This window comes from Arachis hypogaea, chromosome 3 (assembly GCF_003086295.3).
Source record: "Arachis hypogaea cultivar Tifrunner chromosome 3, arahy.Tifrunner.gnm2.J5K5, whole genome shotgun sequence".
Lineage (NCBI taxonomy): Eukaryota > Viridiplantae > Streptophyta > Magnoliopsida > Fabales > Fabaceae > Arachis > Arachis hypogaea.
In genome coordinates, this window is record NC_092038.1 from 42,891,749 (window position 1) to 42,912,181 (window position 20,433).

General features: G+C 30.1%; 4 protein-coding genes and 1 long non-coding RNA gene across 6 annotated transcripts; 1 reads left to right on the top strand and 4 right to left on the bottom strand.

The window, feature by feature from the left end:
• Window positions 1–1,619: 1,619 nt before the first annotated feature.
• On the bottom strand, window positions 1,620–4,012 carry LOC112790418 (uncharacterized). The gene is made up of 3 exons (XR_003196640.3): window positions 3,753–4,012; window positions 3,434–3,527; window positions 1,620–2,495 (listed from the first exon to the last, which is right to left on the bottom strand). It is a non-coding gene; the product is annotated as an uncharacterized lncRNA (long non-coding RNA).
• A 1,878-nt stretch (window positions 4,013–5,890) lies between these two features.
• Window positions 5,891–9,438, top strand: LOC112790420 (rhodanese-like domain-containing protein 11, chloroplastic). Of its 2 annotated transcripts, none has more exons than XM_025832812.2 (10): window positions 5,891–6,268; window positions 6,374–6,466; window positions 6,722–6,829; window positions 7,167–7,263; window positions 7,395–7,434; window positions 7,753–7,827; window positions 8,041–8,128; window positions 8,243–8,310; window positions 8,865–8,937; window positions 9,028–9,438. In XM_025832812.2, exons 1-10 carry the CDS (start codon window positions 6,116–6,118, stop codon window positions 9,109–9,111), a joined length of 879 nt encoding a protein of 292 aa, XP_025688597.1. In that variant the 5' UTR covers window positions 5,891–6,115; the 3' UTR covers window positions 9,112–9,438. The 2 variants fall into 2 exon arrangements, with proteins under 2 accessions (XP_025688597.1, XP_025688599.1); XM_025832814.3 differs by having other exon boundaries at window positions 5,925–6,268; window positions 6,377–6,466.
• Window positions 9,439–9,684: 246 nt separating this feature from the next.
• On the bottom strand, window positions 9,685–14,030 carry LOC112790419 (histone acetyltransferase of the MYST family 1). The gene is made up of 9 exons (XM_025832811.3): window positions 13,674–14,030; window positions 12,734–12,822; window positions 12,511–12,573; window positions 11,750–11,959; window positions 11,078–11,146; window positions 10,749–10,910; window positions 10,389–10,482; window positions 10,156–10,298; window positions 9,685–10,081 (listed from the first exon to the last, which is right to left on the bottom strand). Exons 1-9 carry the CDS (start codon window positions 13,975–13,977, stop codon window positions 9,878–9,880), a joined length of 1,338 nt encoding a protein of 445 aa, XP_025688596.1. The 5' UTR covers window positions 13,978–14,030; the 3' UTR covers window positions 9,685–9,877.
• Window positions 14,031–15,209: 1,179 nt separating this feature from the next.
• On the bottom strand, window positions 15,210–17,934 carry LOC112790421 (cytochrome P450 71AP13). Its single transcript, XM_025832815.3, has 3 exons — window positions 17,151–17,934; window positions 16,219–16,632; window positions 15,210–16,084 (listed from the first exon to the last, which is right to left on the bottom strand). The coding sequence occupies exons 1-3, from the start codon at window positions 17,682–17,684 to the stop codon at window positions 15,473–15,475; spliced, it is 1,560 nt and encodes a 519-aa protein (XP_025688600.1). The 5' UTR covers window positions 17,685–17,934; the 3' UTR covers window positions 15,210–15,472.
• Window positions 17,935–18,799: 865 nt separating this feature from the next.
• On the bottom strand, window positions 18,800–19,678 carry LOC112776697 (3'-5' exonuclease-like). Its single transcript, XM_025820926.2, has one exon. The coding sequence runs from the start codon at window positions 19,634–19,636 to the stop codon at window positions 18,986–18,988; it is 651 nt and encodes a 216-aa protein (XP_025676711.1). The 5' UTR covers window positions 19,637–19,678; the 3' UTR covers window positions 18,800–18,985.
• Window positions 19,679–20,433: the final 755 nt, after the last annotated feature.

Sequence of the window (20,433 nt, forward strand, 5' to 3'; positions counted from 1 at the left end):
TTAATGTGCAAATTATAATTGAGATTAGTTAAGGTTACGATTTCTTTTAGTGAATGTTTTCGGGTTTATAAATTTTGATAATGAAAAAAAAATCTTATTTTAGGCTTACAAACTCTTCCTCCTTAATACATGAAAACAATAAAGAAGTCTCGTGGCCTACAAATTCAACTCAATAGAATATATAAATTCAATTATAATTTTAGGTTTTATTATCTTATATTTTTTTATCTTATCTTTGGTTGTTCTTATCTTATTTCTTAAACCAATGTTCTATATATATTTAGTTTTACTTTCATAATTTACAATTCAATTCAATCAATCAACAATCAATAAAAGTTCACATTCTTTTCTTTTCTTATTCTTTTATATTATTTTTAAAGAAAGACCAAAGTATGAAGATAGGTTAATAAGAAAGAAAAGTATTGTGTTAATAAGAAAGAAAAGTATAGGTAGACAATGAAAATACTAAATAATATAAATAAGAGATATATCGGATGTTCATTTCACTAGGTGTGTGGATGTTTATTCTAATATTAAAATTTAGGTGAATAATTTAGATGTATAGTGTGTTTTTATTTTATTGATACTTATTCATATTGTTCAAAAAAATCATTAATTACCTAGTATAACCCAATAAAAAAATATGTGTGAATTGCGTAGTTTATAATAAACAAAAATATTATATAAATATGTGATTTAATGAAAATACTACTTTATATAGAACTATCAAAACCTTGGCATTTTATAGCTTTTCTCTAATATTAACGCAATATATATTTTCTCTTTTTATATGTAAAAAAAAAACAGAAATATTCAATTCAATAACATTTTGTATCCATTTTTATCGACAATCACCTGATTTTAAAAATACAGCTTCTAATTATTCATCTTTCGGGCATTACCATCTTTTATATAAAGAATAATAATTTTTTATAAAAATATATAAGCTATTTAATTCTTAAAAATTACAAATATGTTTAGCTTAGTATTTGAAATATATATCGAACGTTTGATTTGTTTGAATGTTAAAATTTTGTCTGTTTTTTTTTTATTTTAATTCCTATTTAGTAGAAATAACAAATTATAGTTTTTGCATTCAATCGTTAAATTTAGAAATAGTTGAAGAAATTGTTTTTCAATTAATTTTGTTATTCAATCTTATTTATAACAACAGATACTTAATCAAAATTTTTGTATTTGTATTTGTATTTTTTTCATGATCATGTTTTACAAACAACGCTTTTTTATACTATTATTTTTAGTAAGTTTTAATTTTTTTTATCAATTTTTCATTTATTGTTTTTATATATATTGATGTTTTTGTTTATAACTTTTTCTTTGATGTTTTCTATTAGTAGTTATTGGACACTGGGATACTTTATTTTAACTTGACTCGCTATTAAGAATAAAATTAAATATCTATTTTTTTATTTTGGTTTGAAAGAAAATTGTTTTCAAATTATTAAAGTATCCCCCGCATGCCAAGTAAAAGTGCAAACGGAAGACTATATAGGTCAAAATCCTAATTTTCAAAATCCTAATGAATGGATATCAATATATTTTTAATTTTAATTAAAAAATAATATAAAAGTCGTATACACTAAATTTTTTCACTCAATTTTTTCAATTCACTTTTATCCTATACACTAAAGTCGTTGAAACACCGTCGTAGTTGTTAAGAAAGCTGATCACCGCCGTCTGTGTACTTTTTTTAGCTCGTCGGTCTTATCACCGCTTGAACGAATGCAATCGCCGTCAACGTCACTTCTCATTGCTGCCGCCACAAGTTCGGGCATAGGTCAACGTCGTCGTCGCGAGTACAAGAGGCCGCTGGTTTCCATCCCCATACGAAGAAAGTTACGACTAACTTAGTCTCTCAAGTAGGTCAGATAGAGAAACTGAAGCTCCATCTCAGATTGCGTAATCAAGAGTGTTGCTAGCTTAAAAAGTGCACTCCCCTAGTTGTTATGCTCATGAAGACTGGCTTGGAGAAGAAGATTGAATAAGCAACACTTATTTGAATAAGCAACACTTATTGATACTAATCTTAAACAAAAAACTTAACTTTTGTTCTTATGTATATGTTTATTTTAATCAAACCTTGATGATCATCTTTGGAGGTTTGGGTGGTTTTAATTAGATAGTCATCGTAGTTCTAGTTGCCATTAAATTTTGAATTTTTAGCTAAATTTTTGAATATTTTTTTGGATTTTCAATATTTTTTAGATTAAGTAATTTATACTCTTAAAAATTTATTTGATTCTTATTTTGAATGTCAAAGAACCTATTTATTCATCAATAAACTTTCTAAGTATATATGAATGTGCACATCATTTTTTCAAGCTACTCAATTTCTCTGTAAACATATTAACATCAATGTAAGTTTTATTGTTTGTTACATCTATTTGGTTATAGTAATCCTATAACTATTAAAGACACATCTATTTGGACCTGTGCTTTTTTATCCTCCTCCTTCAAAATTTCCTTATTCTAATCTGTCAAGAAAAAAACAATAAACATCAATCAGAAAACACAAAACTAAACCCAAACAATCCCTGAATCAAACACAATCATCTAAGTTTAGCGAATAAAGACAACAACTGAAACAGTTTTATTTCTACTACTAATATAGACACATCCAGTATACAAAATGGCACTATCAATAGTTTAATTTCTTAGGTTAACTGGTTTTATATCTAACAATTACCATAAACTAATTTCAGCAGCACAAACCAAAAATTAAAACAAAAAAATATGAGTTAATTTAAAACCATAAGCATAGTTTGAATGTAAAAGAAGCATTCACCAAAACAAAAGTAATACATAAATTAAAATACATAACAACTAGAACAACTCTTTAGGAACTTGGATTTATCTTGGTGCTTATGTCACAATGTAAAGGCATGATATAATTTTTATGCTCTACATATGTCCTCAACCAATGAAAACTTATGGTACTCTTAACTTTTTTTATTTTTAAGAAGGAATATATACAATGACAACAAACAACAGCGTTCATCAATGCAAACTTGGGAATGCCCACCAAACTCTGTCTTGAAAGTTAATGTTGACGCTGCAATCTTCAGAAATTTTAATGGTGGTGTGGGAGTGGTAGTTAGAGACAATTGGGGCCAAATAATGGCAGCAGCTTCATGGGTCATACCATACCCACTTGAACCAGAGAGGCAGAGGTTTACGCAGCCTTTATTGGTATAAAATTAGCAATGGAGTGTTGTTTTACTGATATTATATTAGAGAGTGACAATATAGAGGCAGTGAATGCTCTAAAAAAAGGAAAAAATTTGGACTCTTATTTTGGAACGTTCATTATTGATACCCTAAATTTAGTAAATAATTTTAGATCAGTTAGTTTCAATCATGTAAAGAGAGGAGGAAACAAAATTGCTCATGAATTAGCACAATTAGCACCTACCAATCCAAATTCTGTGTGGATGGAGGATGCTCCTGTTCATGTACTCAATTTGGCGTTGTTGGACCTTTTGGTTCCCGTTGAATGAACTTCCTCCCTTCCCAGTCAAAAAAAAAAGAAATATAAATATATAAGTAGCCAAAATATGAATATGTGAATCTTCATAATTTTATTTCATAGAACCAATTAGAATGAGTTTAATAAGTATATGAAGTATGACAAAAAAAAATAAGAAGCAACGTAACTCCCAAACATGAAATATCTTTCTTCATAAAAAGACCTACAATTTTATGAAAAAAATATATCAAAACGTCCAAAACACCTTTTTTCAAATATGGTGGTAGGCTGCAAATCGCAACGAGGAGGGCGCTGTGATGGTCGATGTCACTGCGAATCCCGACAAGAACGGCTCTGCGACGGACGGCGGTCGGTGGTGTTGCAAATCACGAGGGAGACATTGCGGTGGTTGGCGGCGTTCCGGCGACGGTGTAAGTTCCAGGCCCAAAGATAGTCAGAGAAGAGTGAGAGGATTTGGGGTTGCGTGACTCCTCGATTCACGTTGCAAATATTCACTAATCAAAATCCTAATTTTCAAAATCCTAATTAATGGATATCAATACATTTTTAATTTTAATTAAAAATAATAATTAATAATTGTTGTCAATAGTTGACAGATTAATAGTTGAATACCTATACTTTTTTATTAAAAATAATAATTAATGATTATTGTCAATAGTTGACAGATTAATAGTTTGATACCTATACTTTTTTATTAAAAAATAATAATTAATGATTATTATCAATAGTTGATAAATTAATAGTTGAATACCTATACTTTTCCTTAATTTTAAAGCAAATATAGTATACAAATAGATTTAGTTAGATTAGAATCTAATAACTTGTTAACATTTAAATTTAAATAACTTTGTTATCTTCTTATTAATTTTACATTCATTATTTAAACATTTTTCAATAATATATAATATAGCAAATTATCTAATCTTATTCATATTTATATTCAAGTTTCAACTAATATTTTATTCCAAATTATTCGTATATGGATGAAGAAAGTAAATATTACTAAGATTATGATCTTTATTTTAATTTTTTATGTTCTCTAATGCATATTATTGTATTTTTTTATCAATGTTTGAGTACGCAATATTCATATATTTTTTAAAATCATTTTTATTAATATATATATTTTTTATAGAACTTTGTTATTTCTTTTAATTTTGTATAATTTTCGCGATGTATTTTTGAATTAATATGTACTTTATTTATTATTATTATTTTTTTATAATATAAATTATTAATTCCATTAAAAATGCCAGTTAATTATAAAAAGAGTACTAAGAGAGAGTACTAATAAATTACCACAAAAAAATACTAAATTTTAACACTTTTTTTTATAAAAGAGATTATACTCAAATAATGTTAAAAAATATATGATTTTGAATGATACAAAATTATAAAATCTTTTTTAGTAATTTTTATCTAAATGTACGCGATTTTGAATTTGAATAATATAATCCAAATAATATTCATTTTATTATAATTTATTTTAATACAAAATTATCACATATAAATAACGTTAATACCAATTTATTTTTTTATCAAAAATATATTTGTAAAATTAATTTAATACAAATTCTTATTTACAAACTTTAATCCAAATATACAAATTTTAATCTAAATATACACTATATTATTTAGATGAGAAAAAAAAAACAATTGTCATTTATATTTGTATGGAACAATTCCAAATCTTCAGTAATTTTTTTTGGACTTGTTTTTTTATAAAAATATATTATTTCTAAATTTTATTTTGTATTAAAAATAAAAGTCTCAACATAAATAGATAGTTTTGCTTTAGTAAAAACAAACTATATTGTATCATCTTACATAAATAGAAATTAAATATTAAAATAATATTTTGTGAAAACTAAAATAAAATTGAACTAAGATTGATAGTTAAAACTGAAAGTATATGCTCTTAAGAATGTCCTTTTCCAAAATAAACATGATAAGGTTAGATATTTGACCAATATTTTTTATATATTACTTTTGTATATATATATATTTTTTTATTTTTTAATATTAAAACTAAATGATAGAAAGTAAAAAGATAAGAGTTTTATTTTCAAAATGATACAAATATAATTTCTAGGTTTAATTATTTTGTTGGTTCTTATAGTTTTATGAAATTTTTAATTAAATCTTTATACTTTTTTTTAATTGAGTTTTTGCACCAAATTTTATTTTTAACTGGATCCTTATATTTTTTTTATTTGGGTCCTGCACTAATTTTTTTTTTAATTGGATCCCTATATAATTAAACCAATTACTAATTGAAAAAAAATTGGTGCAAGAACCTAATTAAAAGAAAAAAGGTATAGAGACTTAATTGAAAATTTTGCAAAACTATATAAACAAAGAGAGTAATTAAAACTAATTTCTATTGATATTTACTTATTTAATTTTTTTTCTAATAAAAATGAGAATTTTCATTGTTAATTGAGCATGAGCAATAAAGTGAAGAACAGAAGAAGGGAAGATAGATAGGACAAAATAGAGTTGGGGATGATAAGAACCTCAACTCTTCTTCTTCTTCTTCTTCTTCTTCTTCATTGATTCATTCATTTCTGAAGAACTTTGCAGTTTTCAGTGTTAATAATAATAATAATGGGAGCTGTTTCTCTTCCCATAAACATTGTTAGCCTTACAAATTCCAATTCCAATTCCAATTTCACTTCTCTCTCTGCAACTTCTCACTATACTTCTCTCTCTTCCTTACAACTCAGTCCTTCTCTCACTGCCACCACAACACTCTCTTTGGTATTATTCATTCTTAATCTCCCTCTTATTCAAGTTTTGTTTTTTAATTGATGGGTTTGTGGATTTTTCCTTGTTTATGTATGCTGTGCCCTTTTTTGTTTGCAGAAGAGTGTTGTTAGAGTTCAAGCTGATAGTGAGGACTATGAATTGAAGCAAATGAGGGACATGGCTGCTGCTAGAAAGAGATGGGAAGCTCTGGTAATAATAATTTTATTCAATTTTATGCTTGTAACTATAATTCATAGAGTTGAATTTTCAGTTGTAAATTGTGTTTATTGTTTGTAATTATCTCAAAGGCCTGAACTTGTGTAGTATTATGATAAAGGTTTTGTTTTTGAAAGGTGCCTTCTTGTCTATATGATTGGTTCCTTCTTGAATTTAGAATTTAGATCATGATGCTGATCATATTGGATCTCTCATTTTGATTTAAGTTAACCTTTTTTCTTTTTGTAGATAAGAGATGGAAAGGTTAAAGTTCTTACCCCAAGGGAAGCTGGTTATGCAGTTCAGCTTTCGAACAAGCCCTTTCTTGATGTTCGACCCTCGAACGAGCACAACAAGGTTTCTCTTTTGATGTATTACTTGTTCCTTATGTTTGTTTATATTAGCAAATATATTGAGCATGTTGGTTAGCCATTTACTTGAAGTAGGAGTTTAGGAGGTCAAAAGGAAAATAATTCGACTGCGTAAACATGGTGCCGTATGTGTCAAGACATGATGATGATTATTATCATGATGGTCATTGACATTGGTAGCTGTCATCTGTTAAAAAGCATAACTTGCACTTCTTGATTCAGTTCTTTTTGCGAATATGTAATCTAAAACTTAGTCTTCATTCTTATGGTCTTTTCTTTATCATTATAATGTTCATTGTCTTTTCCTTTTGCATAATTTTTAGGCATGGGTGAGAGGTTCAACCTGGATTCCGATATTTGATGTTGACAAAAGACTAGATGCTGGAAGCATTCCAAGAAAAGTCATGAATTTCGTTATGGGTATTTAAATGAAAGATCCATGCTGGCTCTTCCATTATTAATTTTTCATTCTAGACTTTCAGAAGTTATGCAGCAATTTTCAACATTTCGGCACAAATCTACTGCATTTGAATTGATGTTGTGTTAAACAGGAGGTTGGTGGAGTGGCTTGCCTACTCTGTCTTATGATAGGTATCATGAACCATCATTACTTTTTTGTATAAATTACACTGAACTCCTCTAAGGTCATGTGAGGTCACATTCGGCACCTTACTGTTATGTTTATACTTTATAGGGAAGGTCAATGTCATATTTTACAAAAATTTCAAATTATTGAGTTCGGTATCATTCAAAACCTTAGTTGAGGTTAGTGTATGGTTTTACAAATCAAGGCCATGTATGTAATATCGACTAGTACGAAGCAAAGACAGTATATTTCCCCTTTACTTTCATAATTCATGATCTGTGTACAAGAATTTTTGCATTCATTCTTTTCCCTTTTTCCAACAGCCAGTTCTTAGCCAAAGTCGAGGAGAAGTTCCCGAAAGATACAGAATTGATAGTTGCATGCCAGAAGGGACTGAGGTGAGCTTTTGTACGCATAATCGAGTTGTTGGCAGGCTAAATTGCTATTCGTTATTTGTACTAATCTTCCATTCCCTTGCAACACATTCAGTACTAATTTTCTAGCTGTTGCACCAACTGAATTAGTTTGCATGCATAAAAGAAAATTCTCAGATCATTTCACTGTTGCTGAACATAGTCCTTGAGTAGTTCTGAGCCTCATTTTCTGCTCAGATCATTAGCTGCTTGTGAACTGTTATACAACGCCGGCTATCAAAACCTGTTCTGGGTTCAAGGAGGATTAGAGGCTGCTGATGACGAGGCATGTTTTCCAATTTTACATTGTTTTTGTATTCTATTGTACTTTGGAAATGAAAATTAGCTTATCTGACGAGTGTTATTCATTCTCGGCTCTCTTGTTATTACTGCGGAGCAGGATCTCATCGTAGAGGGTCCTATGCCTCTTAAGTTTGCCGGAATTGGTGGCGTTTCAGAATTCCTTGGGTGACTATCTAATCTCAACTATATCTCTCTTAGTGCATGCAATATGATGTGGTTTGCCTTGTCAATTTGAAGCTTTTTCAATTTTATAAAATATGAATTATTGTATACTGTATGCATTTTTTTTATCAAAAGAAGTTCTTGCTATGCTTGACTTTTTTGCTTCCTTTAACAGTTATGAACTTATTAATTGGCTGGAAAAATATGCAAAACTTTAATTGTGGTAATCTTATTGTGATTTTCCTTTTTTAAGATGAAGTCAAATAACATTTTTAAAATATTCAAATTGTCATTATAAGCATGTGAGTACATAAATTGCAAAGACAAAGAAGTTTGGAAGATTTCAGCATGAGATACAAATCATAATAATGTCCTGTCTTTGCTTGTTGATAATACAAAACTGTGTAGCTAGATTCTATGGCTGCAAAATGATTGGAATATAAAAAAGGGATTTATATATAAAATTGAAGCAACATAGTCATTATGTGCACCATTTAAATATAGTTTCATTATATTACTACTGGAAATGCAAAATTTATGTTTTCATGATTATCCAGTTGGACTGATCAGCAAAGAGCGGCTGCAGCGAAGGAAGGTTGGGGTTATAGATTAGTGTTCTCGGCACGGCTGGTAATTTGCCAAATCTATGTTTCTTTCTGTTGGTTGCAACTCTCGTTTTCTCAATCGTGATGTTTTGTATGTTTGATCATTTCCTCACAGCTTGGAGTCTTTCTTGCGGTAGATGCATTATATCTCGGTGCACAGCAAATTGGTCGCTATATCCAGGATATCAGGAGTCATTAGGGTTACAATGGTTTGCTTGAACATGAAGTGACTAACCCTTTTTGTTAAACAGTGTTGCTAGTCATGGATGAGCATATAGAGGAAACAGTAGGCTAAGGAAACCAATTTTGTGTTCTGATGACCAACCATTGCAAGAGCCTTATAGCATATCTGTCTTTTAGTGGTTTTCAACTTTTCATAGATCGAGTTTTTCTCATCTTAATTCTAGTATTTTGGTGGCTTGTAAATGCAAGTTTGATTGGGAACTCCTTTTAGTTTTGGGTCTCTTATATGACAAAATGTTGTCATATTAATTTCAGAATCTAATTCAATATGTTATCTCTTAAATCGAGCACAAATTTGTAACAAATTAATCTTTAACTTCCACGATTGGAAGATACCGTAAAAAAGAAAATACAATACATGCCTCTCAAACTGCACCAAAAGAGGCGATTTAGTACATTGCTCATAAGAGAAGGCAGAACTAAATCTAATTGTTACCAATTTCCATTTTTTTAAAAATATTAAAGGTCAATTTCCAAGAATTGTCTTTTCCTCTTGTTGAAATTAAGCACAAATAAATTGAGTCATGAATTAAAACAGGTAAGAATGATTCAGCTTATAACAATCAGTGTGTTGCTAAGCTCAGCTAAGATCTTTACAAGACCATGTATTTGTTATTTGTTAATACACAAAGGTGGGTAGTGCTAAAACAACTAACCAACCTAACCTAAAATCTATATATACAAGTTCATCAAAGTTACATAAATAGTAGGTAGCTCTTGCCTCAACTTTGTTCCTTGTAAGGGGTCCAGATCAATTTGCTAACATCAACCTCAAGACCCCCTCTACCAGCAGCTTTAAGATGGCGATCAAGAACCTTAGGATCTGCACAAATAACATGCTGTCCTTTCCTGTATTGTATCAATTCTAGGCTCTGAAGAGTTGTCAATATATCTTCGGCTTTAATGGCAGTCATATCACTTAGCTCCTGCAGAAACACAACTTTCTCAGTAACAAGATAACACGCGTTCTATGAAATAAAATTATTATACAGATGCTTACCTTGATGGAAATGTTACCCTTGTGCTTTTTCAGAATGTCCAAGAGAACCCTGGTCCAATATCCTCTGTAGCTTAGCAGGCCAAGATCTGAAAGGGGTCTTTCTGGCGTGCCAACTTTGCCCTCCTTCTTGGAAAGTTCATATGCTGTTCAATATTTGAAATTAGAATGGATGAAATCTACAAAAATGTGTGTGCGCATCCGTGTGAGAAGGATAGAGGAGGGGGAGAGCTTACAGAAGGCTATTAGAAATTTGCCATAACCTTTCCTTTGGTAAGGTGGAAGCGTGAGGATACATGCCAAATTGTAGGATTCCTCGGAATGTTTTTCCTTTATGATAAAAGGTAGTCAATATCAACACCGGTATCGTTCATGTAAAGTAAATACGAAGAAATAAGTGCAACAAAACCACAAGGCATAAGTATGGAGGAAATAAGATATTTAAATTAAAACAATGTCCAATGTCAAGTTTTACCAATTACAAAGCATCACAGGCTTCTGAGAAGAGATGAAAGAATTGGGCTAGCAAATTAAAAAATATAAATACTGAAATATCTCATGCCAACCTGAAATGATTAGAGCCAAGTATTATTTACCTTAGAGAAATAGCCAACCATGTGGCATCCTCGATCATCACATTCACACAAAACATAGAACAGAAATAGGTCTACATCATAATAGAGGGTCTTGTGATCAAGAAACAACTTTGCCAAATAACACAGATTCTGGCCATAAACCTTGTTCTTCTTCCCGTCAACCTGTTTAGACATGGAACAATAATTAAAAGTAATAGCAATGTTGCAATAAATAAAGAATTGAGTTTGGATATAAAAAATATCAATCATAGTGGTATAGGATAAAACTTACCATAGGAGGAGAAAAATGAATAGATGATGAACTTATATTAATAATAACGTAAATATACCTCAAACATTGACAGGGTACCACTTCTGTATATTTCATCACCGGGGGGATGCTTAAGATCACATTTTCTCTGCACGAACAGGAACCAATGTTGTTACATGGGTTCAAAAAGGCATATAAATAATTTGCATTAATTATATAAAACTGTCACCTTTCTTCTATTTTTTGGCTACTCAGAAGATAGAGAAAGAGATACCACAAGCGAGTTTCACTAGCTATTTCATAGGATTTGATGATCGTTTTTTTCCCCCCACAAAAAAATGGCATTTTAACTAAAGGGGTCATTTCAAATATGTAGCTAGTAAATGAGAAGAATAGTACAAAGAGCATATGATAGATTCTTATCACAAAAAGTAAAATACATTATACATACAAAATTATCGTATGTTGTATCATTATGCAATATATTTGCGAGGAAAAAACCACATAATAGAACTGCACATGGGGAAACAAATATCGCACATAGGAATACAATTAACTTCTCTAACTGCAAAAAGAGATAAAATAACACAAGTTATAAAAACACCATTTGTTGCAATCTGCAAAATGGTAGAATAAACTGCAAGTGAACATATTAATCATATGTACAACGATCTTCCAACAAGAATATACACCAAAAATAGCCAAAACAAAGAGAACTACGGGGAAAAGGAACATTTCGAGCACCCCTTACCATATGCCTCTGAAGTTGTTCTTTCCGTTTCATGAAATTGAGGCAAAATTCACAAAAGTACAGCTTCAAACAGTCATTGTATTCTGGTGGGAAGGGGGAGAAGTACCATGTCTCAATCTCATATCTTCCAAGTTCAATAGTAGCTATATTTTTCACTTTGGTAAATTCCTCGTGTTCTCGCAAACTGGCAGCATCAAGCTCCTCGTGGCCCTATGATGTATCAAGAGAAATGTAGAATATAAGGAACAAAGCTTCAGCTTGAAGCAGGATAAGAATTACAGCAAGCAACAACCACCAGCTTCACGTTTCAACAGAATAATAATAAAATTACATGTTTTATGTCGCTTCAATTTCATTGAAAATAGTAATTAGCAGCAATAATTTCCAGCAAGATAACATTAATATTAAATTTTCCCTCTGACAATATCAGAACCGGAGTTACTGGTACTCAAAGGTGTGTACTGTTTCCATAGCTAGTAGGCATCACATGTCTCTTATATGTCATTTAAAAGTAGAACTCAAATACTGACTGGAAGTTATTCAATCAGAACATTGTGTGTAGGTATCTGTGTCAGTGTAAAAAATTGTCATTTTATACGATTCTGTATGTTTTCAGGTCAGGATGCTGGTTAGCAATGGCTGAAGCAGAGACTAAAAAGGTTTAGTCTAGCAGGTTTTACTTTGTTGTTGCACGCGTGTGTGTGTGTGCGTGTATGCTCAGCCTATTTCAACATTGTAAATGAAAAGTAACCATTCAATACCTCTACATGTGTCTCATCAATCTTCCTCTTCTGGTGGCGTGTCATCTTCAAGCCTGTTGCCCCCTGAGAAACCAAATGTGTAATTTTCAAAATGTTTAATCATAAAGCACCACTCATTGCATTAAAATCAGGATTAGCAGGAGCAAGTGACTACAGATATAAAATTAATTTTAGGCAACCCCTGAAAGGCTGCCAAGAACTTTGAAGATGATATAATCATTACCTTCTCCTCCACTTTCTCATCAACAACAGCCTCTACTGACTCAAGATCAAGCTGTTCAAGCTTCACCCACTCATCAAGCCTTCTATTAACTGCCGAGAGAGAGAACCATAATCATAACTAAAAAATAGAAAGACTAAAAGAAACAATAAAAACAAGAGACTAAGCGGTTGGCATCTGTGCTCACAATCACAAAGCAAAATTCTTTGCAAAAAATTTGAGGTCAGCTGTTAAACTAGAGGGAACTAAAATGGTTCAGATACATAAACAGCAATACAAGGGAAACATGGTGACTTGTGATTAATAAAAACACCAAATGCAAACTTATTTGAAAACATTGCCCTGTTAACTTTATAATACATTAAAGTGTCACTAATTAAAGCCATTATATTACTCTTATTTTAACTTCTTTTTTCTTAATAAAACATCATATTACTCATTTTTCCAGGTCAAAAAGCATAGTAATCTATCTCTGTTTCTTCCTCTCCTCCTCAACCACCTCATCCCCACAAAAACAAAAGAAAACAGAGAAGCTCAACAACTGTTGAAAGCATGATGATGATACATTAAATATCACATTTTCCAAACACCCCCAACAATAACAGAAAGAAAAAGCCAAACCTTTTCCAACTAGGTAACCTCTGCTACATGGATAACACTGAAATTAAATCCATCCTATAACAAAATCTGTAGAATTCTAATACATCCGTCAATTGGTACCGATTCTTAAAACTATAACATTCAAAAATCGAAACCCTAAACCCTAATATTCCAGCTAAAAGTTCAATTAATCGCAGTTAACTCCAAAAAAAAAGACGAAGTCAAGTTATTATCAAAGAAAATTGCACACTCCAACTACATTTCCACCTCACAATCAAAACCCTAACTCTTCCAAGATGAGCAATAACAAGAATTAAAAGAAAGAGAAAGTGAAAGTAATTACACTCTGTGTAATGAACGTAATACTCGTAATCGTTGGGGTCACTGGAAGAAACCTTGCGGCGTTCGATGACCTTGACAGGGTGGTATTTGCCGTCCCTCCACCGGCACATAACCCTCGTCCCGACCTCCAGGGGAAGCACCGACGATCTCCGGCGCTTCGATGAGTCCGAATCCGGAGGCTTCTCCGACGTCATCTCCGGAGGAGGAACACGTGCAGTGCCGTCTGTGGCCAGAGATTTGCCGTTGCCGGCGGGAGTGGCGGTGGAACCGTTTTCGGTAGTCGTTGGTGCTTCGAGCGAACCCATTGGATGCTCTGTGATGTGTAGAATAATTTTGTCTGAATTTTTTTTGCTAATATATACTTATCGTAAAACATTAAATAATTTTTAATTTAAATAAAAACAAAAATATTTATCCACCATAAATCACACTTAAGAATTAAAAAAACCTAGAAAAGTGAATTTTATTTTTTTTTAACATTTAGTGAATTTAATTTTATTTCATTATTATTAGTATAATATTTTTTACATTATTTAATCATATACATATTATGATATTATTAAAATAATTTGGATAAAATCATGCCAATTACAAAATAATAACCTTTGTTATTTTTTATATATTTGATTCAATTTAAATTATACATCTTTTTTTTTTTGTCCACGGTATCTTCTAATCCAACAGGTTAAAGATTAATTTGTTATAAATTAGAATTTTATTTAAGGTCTGTCGCTGGCCAATAGACTATTGGACGCAGAAAATGAAATTCTGATCTAAGACAATATCTTGTGTATACATATCAATGTCTTCCAAAACATACAAAATTAATTTCAAAAAAACCAAAATTATCAACGATTGAGATAATGGAAAATTCATTGAATTACAAGTTCATTTAATTCCAAACTATAATATTTACAAAAAATGACTTTTTTTTTATATTTCAATGTATGTTTTAATATAAGTTTAATTTTGATATATTATTTTTTATATTAATTACGTAATAGTCATCTAAAATAATATATTCATGAAAGCCACTTAGATAAAGATACTTAAAATATCTTTTTTTTTTAAATATTTTTAAGTAATTAAAATTCAATACATATAATTAGTTAAACTATATTATTTTTATCAAAATTACATCAGATAAATTAATTTAGCCAAAAAAATTGATAAATTATACTTTAAATCGGTCTAAATTAATATGTTTCTTATAAAAAATAATTATAATATTTTTATTATAAAAAATAAATAAAATATTTATATATATATTTTAAAAACCCTAAATTCTAACATTTTTCTTTTCTTTGTGTCGTTATAGAGTTAGAATTTAAAATTTTTAAAATTAAAAAAATATATAATAAAAATATTTTAGTTATTTTCTATAATAAAATTATTGTAGTCATTTTCTATAAAAAAATATTAATTTAAATTTATTTAAAATTTAATTTATCAATTTTTTTACCAAATCAATTTGTTTAATCTAAAAATAATATAATTTAATCAATTATATATATTAAATTTTAATTAATAACAAACATTTAAAAAAAAGACGTTTTAAACTTCTTTTATCGAAATATCTCCGTACAATTCACTATTAGTTATTCCAATTTAAAATCTTCTTACAATATCATACTACTCCCATTGATCTTTTTAGTTCTTAGTTCTTACACAGTAACACTTCTTTTCTAATTGACTTTGCTACCTGACTAGGGAGTCATTGACTTACAAATCACCTTAAGAACTCCTTAACACTAACTAATTACTAATTAACATACTAAATTACTAATTAAACTCTAAGTGTTATGGAAAATATGGCTTAGCAACAACATGAAGATTTTGTCTCCTATGCATGGAAATTCCAAAGACATCAGTGAGGTCCAAATCTTGAGCTTTAACACCATGAGGAAGCTCCCAATCAAAACTATGTAGCAGCCGAGCCAGACCAAGCTCAATAACTGCGGCCGCGAACGCAATCGCCGGACACCCTCTTCTCCCTGCTCCAAATGGAATCAACTCAAAATCATTCCCTTTATAATCAACATCACTCCCTAAGAACCTCTCTGGTTTAAACTCATTAGGATCTTCCCAGCTCTCAGGATCCCTTCCTATAGCCCAAGCATTCACAAAGAATCTTGTTCTTGCCGGGATTTCAAATCCTTCTAGGACTATGTCTTCCATGGATTCTCTCGGGACTAAAACCGGCACCGGAGGGTGTAGCCGGAACACTTCTTTGATTATGGCTTTCATGTAGTGAAATTGGTGAACATCACTCTCTAGGATAACTTTCCTTTCTCCCATGATGTCTCTTATTTCTTTTTGTGCCCTTTTCATAATTTGTGGGTTCATTAGAAGTTCTGTCATTCCCCAATCAAGGGTAATGAATGTTGTATCAGTTCCTGCAGCAAACATGTCCTGCAATCATTGAAAGTAAAGATGTTATCACTTATTTGCTCTGTTTTTGCTCTGTTTTATATGTTACTGTCATTTTTTGGTACATTTTTAAATCAATATATCTAAACATGATTATATAAGGCTTCATCACTAACCAAAATAATTGCTTTAATATTATCAGTGGTGAGAGGCATTTCATGTGAGCCATTCTTCTGAACTTCAAGCAAAACATCAACAAGGTCCTTTTCTTCATCCACCTTATTATTGTTACATCCTTTATGTTCATCCAATATCTGATCAAAGAGCTGATCAAATCTTCTAGAAGTTTCTTTAAGCCTCGATTTTGCACCTGTTAAGCCATGTATGAACTCCAATGAAGGAAAGAAGTCACCAACACTGAACCCTCCAAGTAGTTCTTGGTACTCATCAAGCATCTTCTGGAATCCATGTCTTTGGTACTCTCCTTCTACCGAAAAATCTCTTCCGAATGCGATGCGACAAAGAATATCGTTTGCGTACAGTCCAAGCATCCTAGAAAGATTACAAGTTCTTGGATAAGTCTCTGCGACCTATCATGCACAGACACTGTAAAATTAGTAGGATCCTTAAATTTAGTACTTATTATATTTCAAATCCACATATATTAGTTAGATGGTGGAAACTCAAGTGCAGTCGCCTTCACGTGAAGTTGATAGCTAGAGCTGTTAAATGATTTAACTGATTTGACTAAATTTTTATCTAACGGCTCTTAACTATCAACTTTCTGTACCAGAGTTTTCAGATATATCTCTAATTTTTTTCAATAAATATTTATATTATATTAAAAGTTCTAATGTTCAAAGAATTACTCAAAATTAGAAAATTAATTATTTTTTAATTAATATCAACTAATTTTTTAAAAATTATTTATTTATTATAAATTATAAATCCTAAATTTCTTTAAAAAATTCCAAATTTTATTTTCAAAATATGAAGATTAAAAAAAAGTAATTTTATATTAAAAAAAACTAATATTAACTAATTAAAAGTTAATTCCATATACTTATTCATGTGAAAATGATTCAAATTAAATACATAGTCTTATTACCCTTTGAACTAAACGAGCAGCTTCTTGTTCCCTAGCAGAACTATATGATTGTACCCTTTTGGAACTTAGAAGCTCAAGTATGCAAATCTTTCTAATATGCCTCCAATAAGCACCATAGGGAGAGAACACAACATTAGTGCAATTGTAGAAAAGGTACTTAGCTGAATATAGTTGTGGACGGCTTGCAAGTGCAAGATCATGTGTTCTAAGCACTTCTTTTGCAACCTTAGATGATGAAACAACCACTGTTGGGACTTCACCTAGTTGAAGGTGAATTATTGGCCCATATTTTTGTGAAAGTGTTTGAAGAGAAATGTGGGGGTTTGTGCCTAGTTGGTGGAGGTTTCCAATTATGGGAAGTTTTGGTGGACTTGGAGGAAGATTTTTTATATTGTTTTTGGGTTTTCTTTTTTTCTTGTTTCTTGAATTGTTTGTGAAGAGGAACTTTGTTAATAGAATGAGGAAAATTAGTGTGGAGATGAAGAAAAATGGTGTAATAAGTCTTTCTTCCTTAAGCCATGTGACAAGAGACATTTTTTATTTTTTAGAAACAAAGAGGGGAAGAAGAAGAGTGTTCTTTGTGTGCAAAGTGCAAGAATGAGCTTAATTATGATCTTGAAGTTTGAGACATATAAGGGTAAAAAAGTAAAAAAAAAAACACTAAAGTGATCATGAAAACAATTAAAATTAATTTGATTTTTCTATTTTTAGAATTGTTGGCAAGAATGAGATGATAAGGGTAAAGGAAAACAATAAGAAAAAAAAGTGATCACTAAAAAAAAAATTAAAATTAACTTGGAATTTTATTTATTTTTTTAATTGTTGGCAAAGCAGGGAATAATAAATATATACTAATAGATTGAAATCTATTTATAAGTAATTAAAAATAATATAAGTAGCATGTTTATCACACACACACCTAATATATAAGACAATATAGTTAATGTTCATTACAAGGAGATAAATATATTTTAATAGATCAATAATTTACCATCTTTTCTCTCTTTGATTTTTTAATGAAGTACCTCGAATAAAGATATATACTAGTGGCTGTTACTCATTTGTCTTATTGAGAATAACTTGAATGCCTTATCTCTTAATTTAACTACTGGGATTCACTGAAAACGGTTCAACTATATTTTATTTTATAGAAGGGAAATCACATTTGAACTCTAGAAAAGTAGAAATGGTATCTATCACATATCTACACACACACTTGTTAACAGGTTGGGCCGGTTTTTTCAAATTTTAAGTTTTGATATTATTTACTAAATTATTAAATTAAAATATTAAAATTATTATTAATATAAATTATTTTTTGTTATTTAGTCTTTAGTGAAATTAGTAACATGAATTGGTTTATTATATGTAAAGCAATTATTAAAAAAAATTGACATGTGAAGAGAAAAATGATTCTAAGAATATTATTTTTCTTTGGTAAGATTATAGTAATTTACATATTTATTTATTTATTTAAGGTTATTGCAATCCTCGTAGGAGAAAAAAATCTTTTATATTGGTTGTAAATAATGCAAGTAAAACAATTTTAGTTTTTACTTTTCTTCTTTTCTATTTTTTTCCAAAAGACAAATCACTATCATCATCACTCCAAAGTCCAAATAGTTAAAATATTAACATAATCACAAAACTTCTAATTGCAAGAAACATGATTCAAAGACTTCAATTTCTAAATCAAAACAAGCAACAACTACTATATATCTATCATTAAGTTTCTTCATTACTCTAGGCACTTAGTAGTTAGTACTAATGACAATAAAGATTAATAAGGACACAAAATAAAGAAAAACCCAATAAAACAAACTAATTAAACATGATTAATCATCCATGAGAAGCTTGTGACCAATCTTGTAAGAAGCATAGGCATCAATGCATGCATACTCAACTTGCTCAATGCTTAAAACCCTAGCTTCCCAATTACTCATACTCACATGCTTAGGCTTCTTCATACTCAAACCAACCACATCCTTAGCCAGATCCTTCAACCCCGGCCGGCGAAACCGGCCGGGCCATTTTTCCATTGCAAGCTCTCTAATATCGGCATGTGCACCACAATTGAGATCATACTCATTTCTAATCTTAGAAATATCATCACCAACCTCAACCCCCACAAAAGCGAAATTAGGGTTCATGAGGAAGTTCTTGAGAGAAAGTGTCAAATTGTCAATGTAGAAGAGTTGCAATATTAGGCATTTGTCATCAATGCAAAGTTGCAATGTTGCGGATTTGTTGTTGTCCATGTAGCGAGAATAATTTGGCCTCCATTCAACATCTAAACCAACTACTACGGTTGATTTTCCAGCATAAAGAACATTGATTTCTTCAATCCATTGATCTACAATGATGGCTTTGTTTGTAACTGTTGTTTCAATTGCTTTTCCACCAAAGTTGATTGTGTATTTGGAAGCACCACTAATACTATTACTACTACTATTGCCAAATCTATGGATCCTTGATGTTCTATACATTTTTCTTAGGTAAAAGAAAATGATGAGACAAACTTTGGTGGTTCAAACTATGTAGGAATAGGATGAATATGAAGAGATTTGATAAAATGTGATGTATTTATGGACCGATCAAATAAGAATTTAACGTTTTTCCTTCTTGTTTTGTTCTAATTAATAGTGAGCATATCAATGGTCATTCAATAAGTGATGATGCTTTTTTTTAGGATGGACTTTTAGTGTTCCCAACTTCATTGTTATGCCCAATGAAAGTGCATTTGTTGCTTAAGTAATGAGATGATATGGAGTACACCAATGAAAGTGCATTTGTTGCAATTGTTTACATGACATTAAGACAGGAATACATATAAAAGATATAAAAATTGTGTTTGATAGATAAGACATAAATAAAAATATTGTGTTCAAAAATATTGAATTACTATATTTGTATTTATTCTAATGGAAAGGAAACAAAAACACTAATAAAAAATACAATTTATTTTTTATCATTTTTGTTAATTTTTTATAATTATATTTTTTGTTATTATACTTTTTCTCAAATTTTATAAATAAAAAAAATAAAAATAAATTAGATTTTTATAATTTATTTTATTTTATCACCAAACAAAATAAAATAACACTAAATTTTATGTCTCTAGCCTTTGTATATTGTTTTCAGTATCTTGTCTTATCCTATTCTCAAAACAAATGACGCCTAAAAAATCACTCATTTTTTCAAGTTAGTTTTTGAAAGTTTTTTTTTATTAAATTCGTTTTTCAAACATTTTAAATTAATTATACTAGTCTTTTTATTACTTTTA

What these genes read in the sequence shown, in the direction of transcription:
- LOC112790420 (XM_025832812.2), top strand. Translation starts at nt 6,116, where the DNA reads ATGGGAGCTGTTTCTCTTCCCATAAACATTGTTAGCCTTACAAATTCC. An exon ending in CCTCGAACGAGCACAACAAG is followed by an intron (nt 6,830 to 7,166) that starts GTTTCTCTTTTG and finishes CATAATTTTTAG; the next exon opens with GCATGGGTGAGAGGTTCAAC. An exon ending in GCATGCCAGAAGGGACTGAG is followed by an intron (nt 7,828 to 8,040) that starts GTGAGCTTTTGT and finishes TTTTCTGCTCAG; the next exon opens with ATCATTAGCTGCTTGTGAAC.
- LOC112790419 (XM_025832811.3), bottom strand. Translation starts at nt 13,977, where the DNA reads ATGGGTTCGCTCGAAGCACCAACGACTACCGAAAACGGTTCCACCGCC. An exon ending in TTGATGAGACACATGTAGAG is followed by an intron (nt 11,960 to 12,510) that starts GTATTGAATGGT and finishes GATACATCATAG; the next exon opens with GGCCACGAGGAGCTTGATGC. An exon ending in TGGTTGGCTATTTCTCTAAG is followed by an intron (nt 10,483 to 10,748) that starts GTAAATAATACT and finishes TTTATCATAAAG; the next exon opens with GAAAAACATTCCGAGGAATC.
- LOC112790421 (XM_025832815.3), bottom strand. Translation starts at nt 17,684, where the DNA reads ATGTCTCTTGTCACATGGCTTAAGGAAGAAAGACTTATTACACCATTT. An exon ending in CTGCTCGTTTAGTTCAAAGG is followed by an intron (nt 16,633 to 17,150) that starts GTAATAAGACTA and finishes TGTGCATGATAG; the next exon opens with GTCGCAGAGACTTATCCAAG. An exon ending in ATATTAAAGCAATTATTTTG is followed by an intron (nt 16,085 to 16,218) that starts GTTAGTGATGAA and finishes CAATGATTGCAG; the next exon opens with GACATGTTTGCTGCAGGAAC.
- LOC112776697 (XM_025820926.2), bottom strand. Translation starts at nt 19,636, where the DNA reads ATGTATAGAACATCAAGGATCCATAGATTTGGCAATAGTAGTAGTAAT.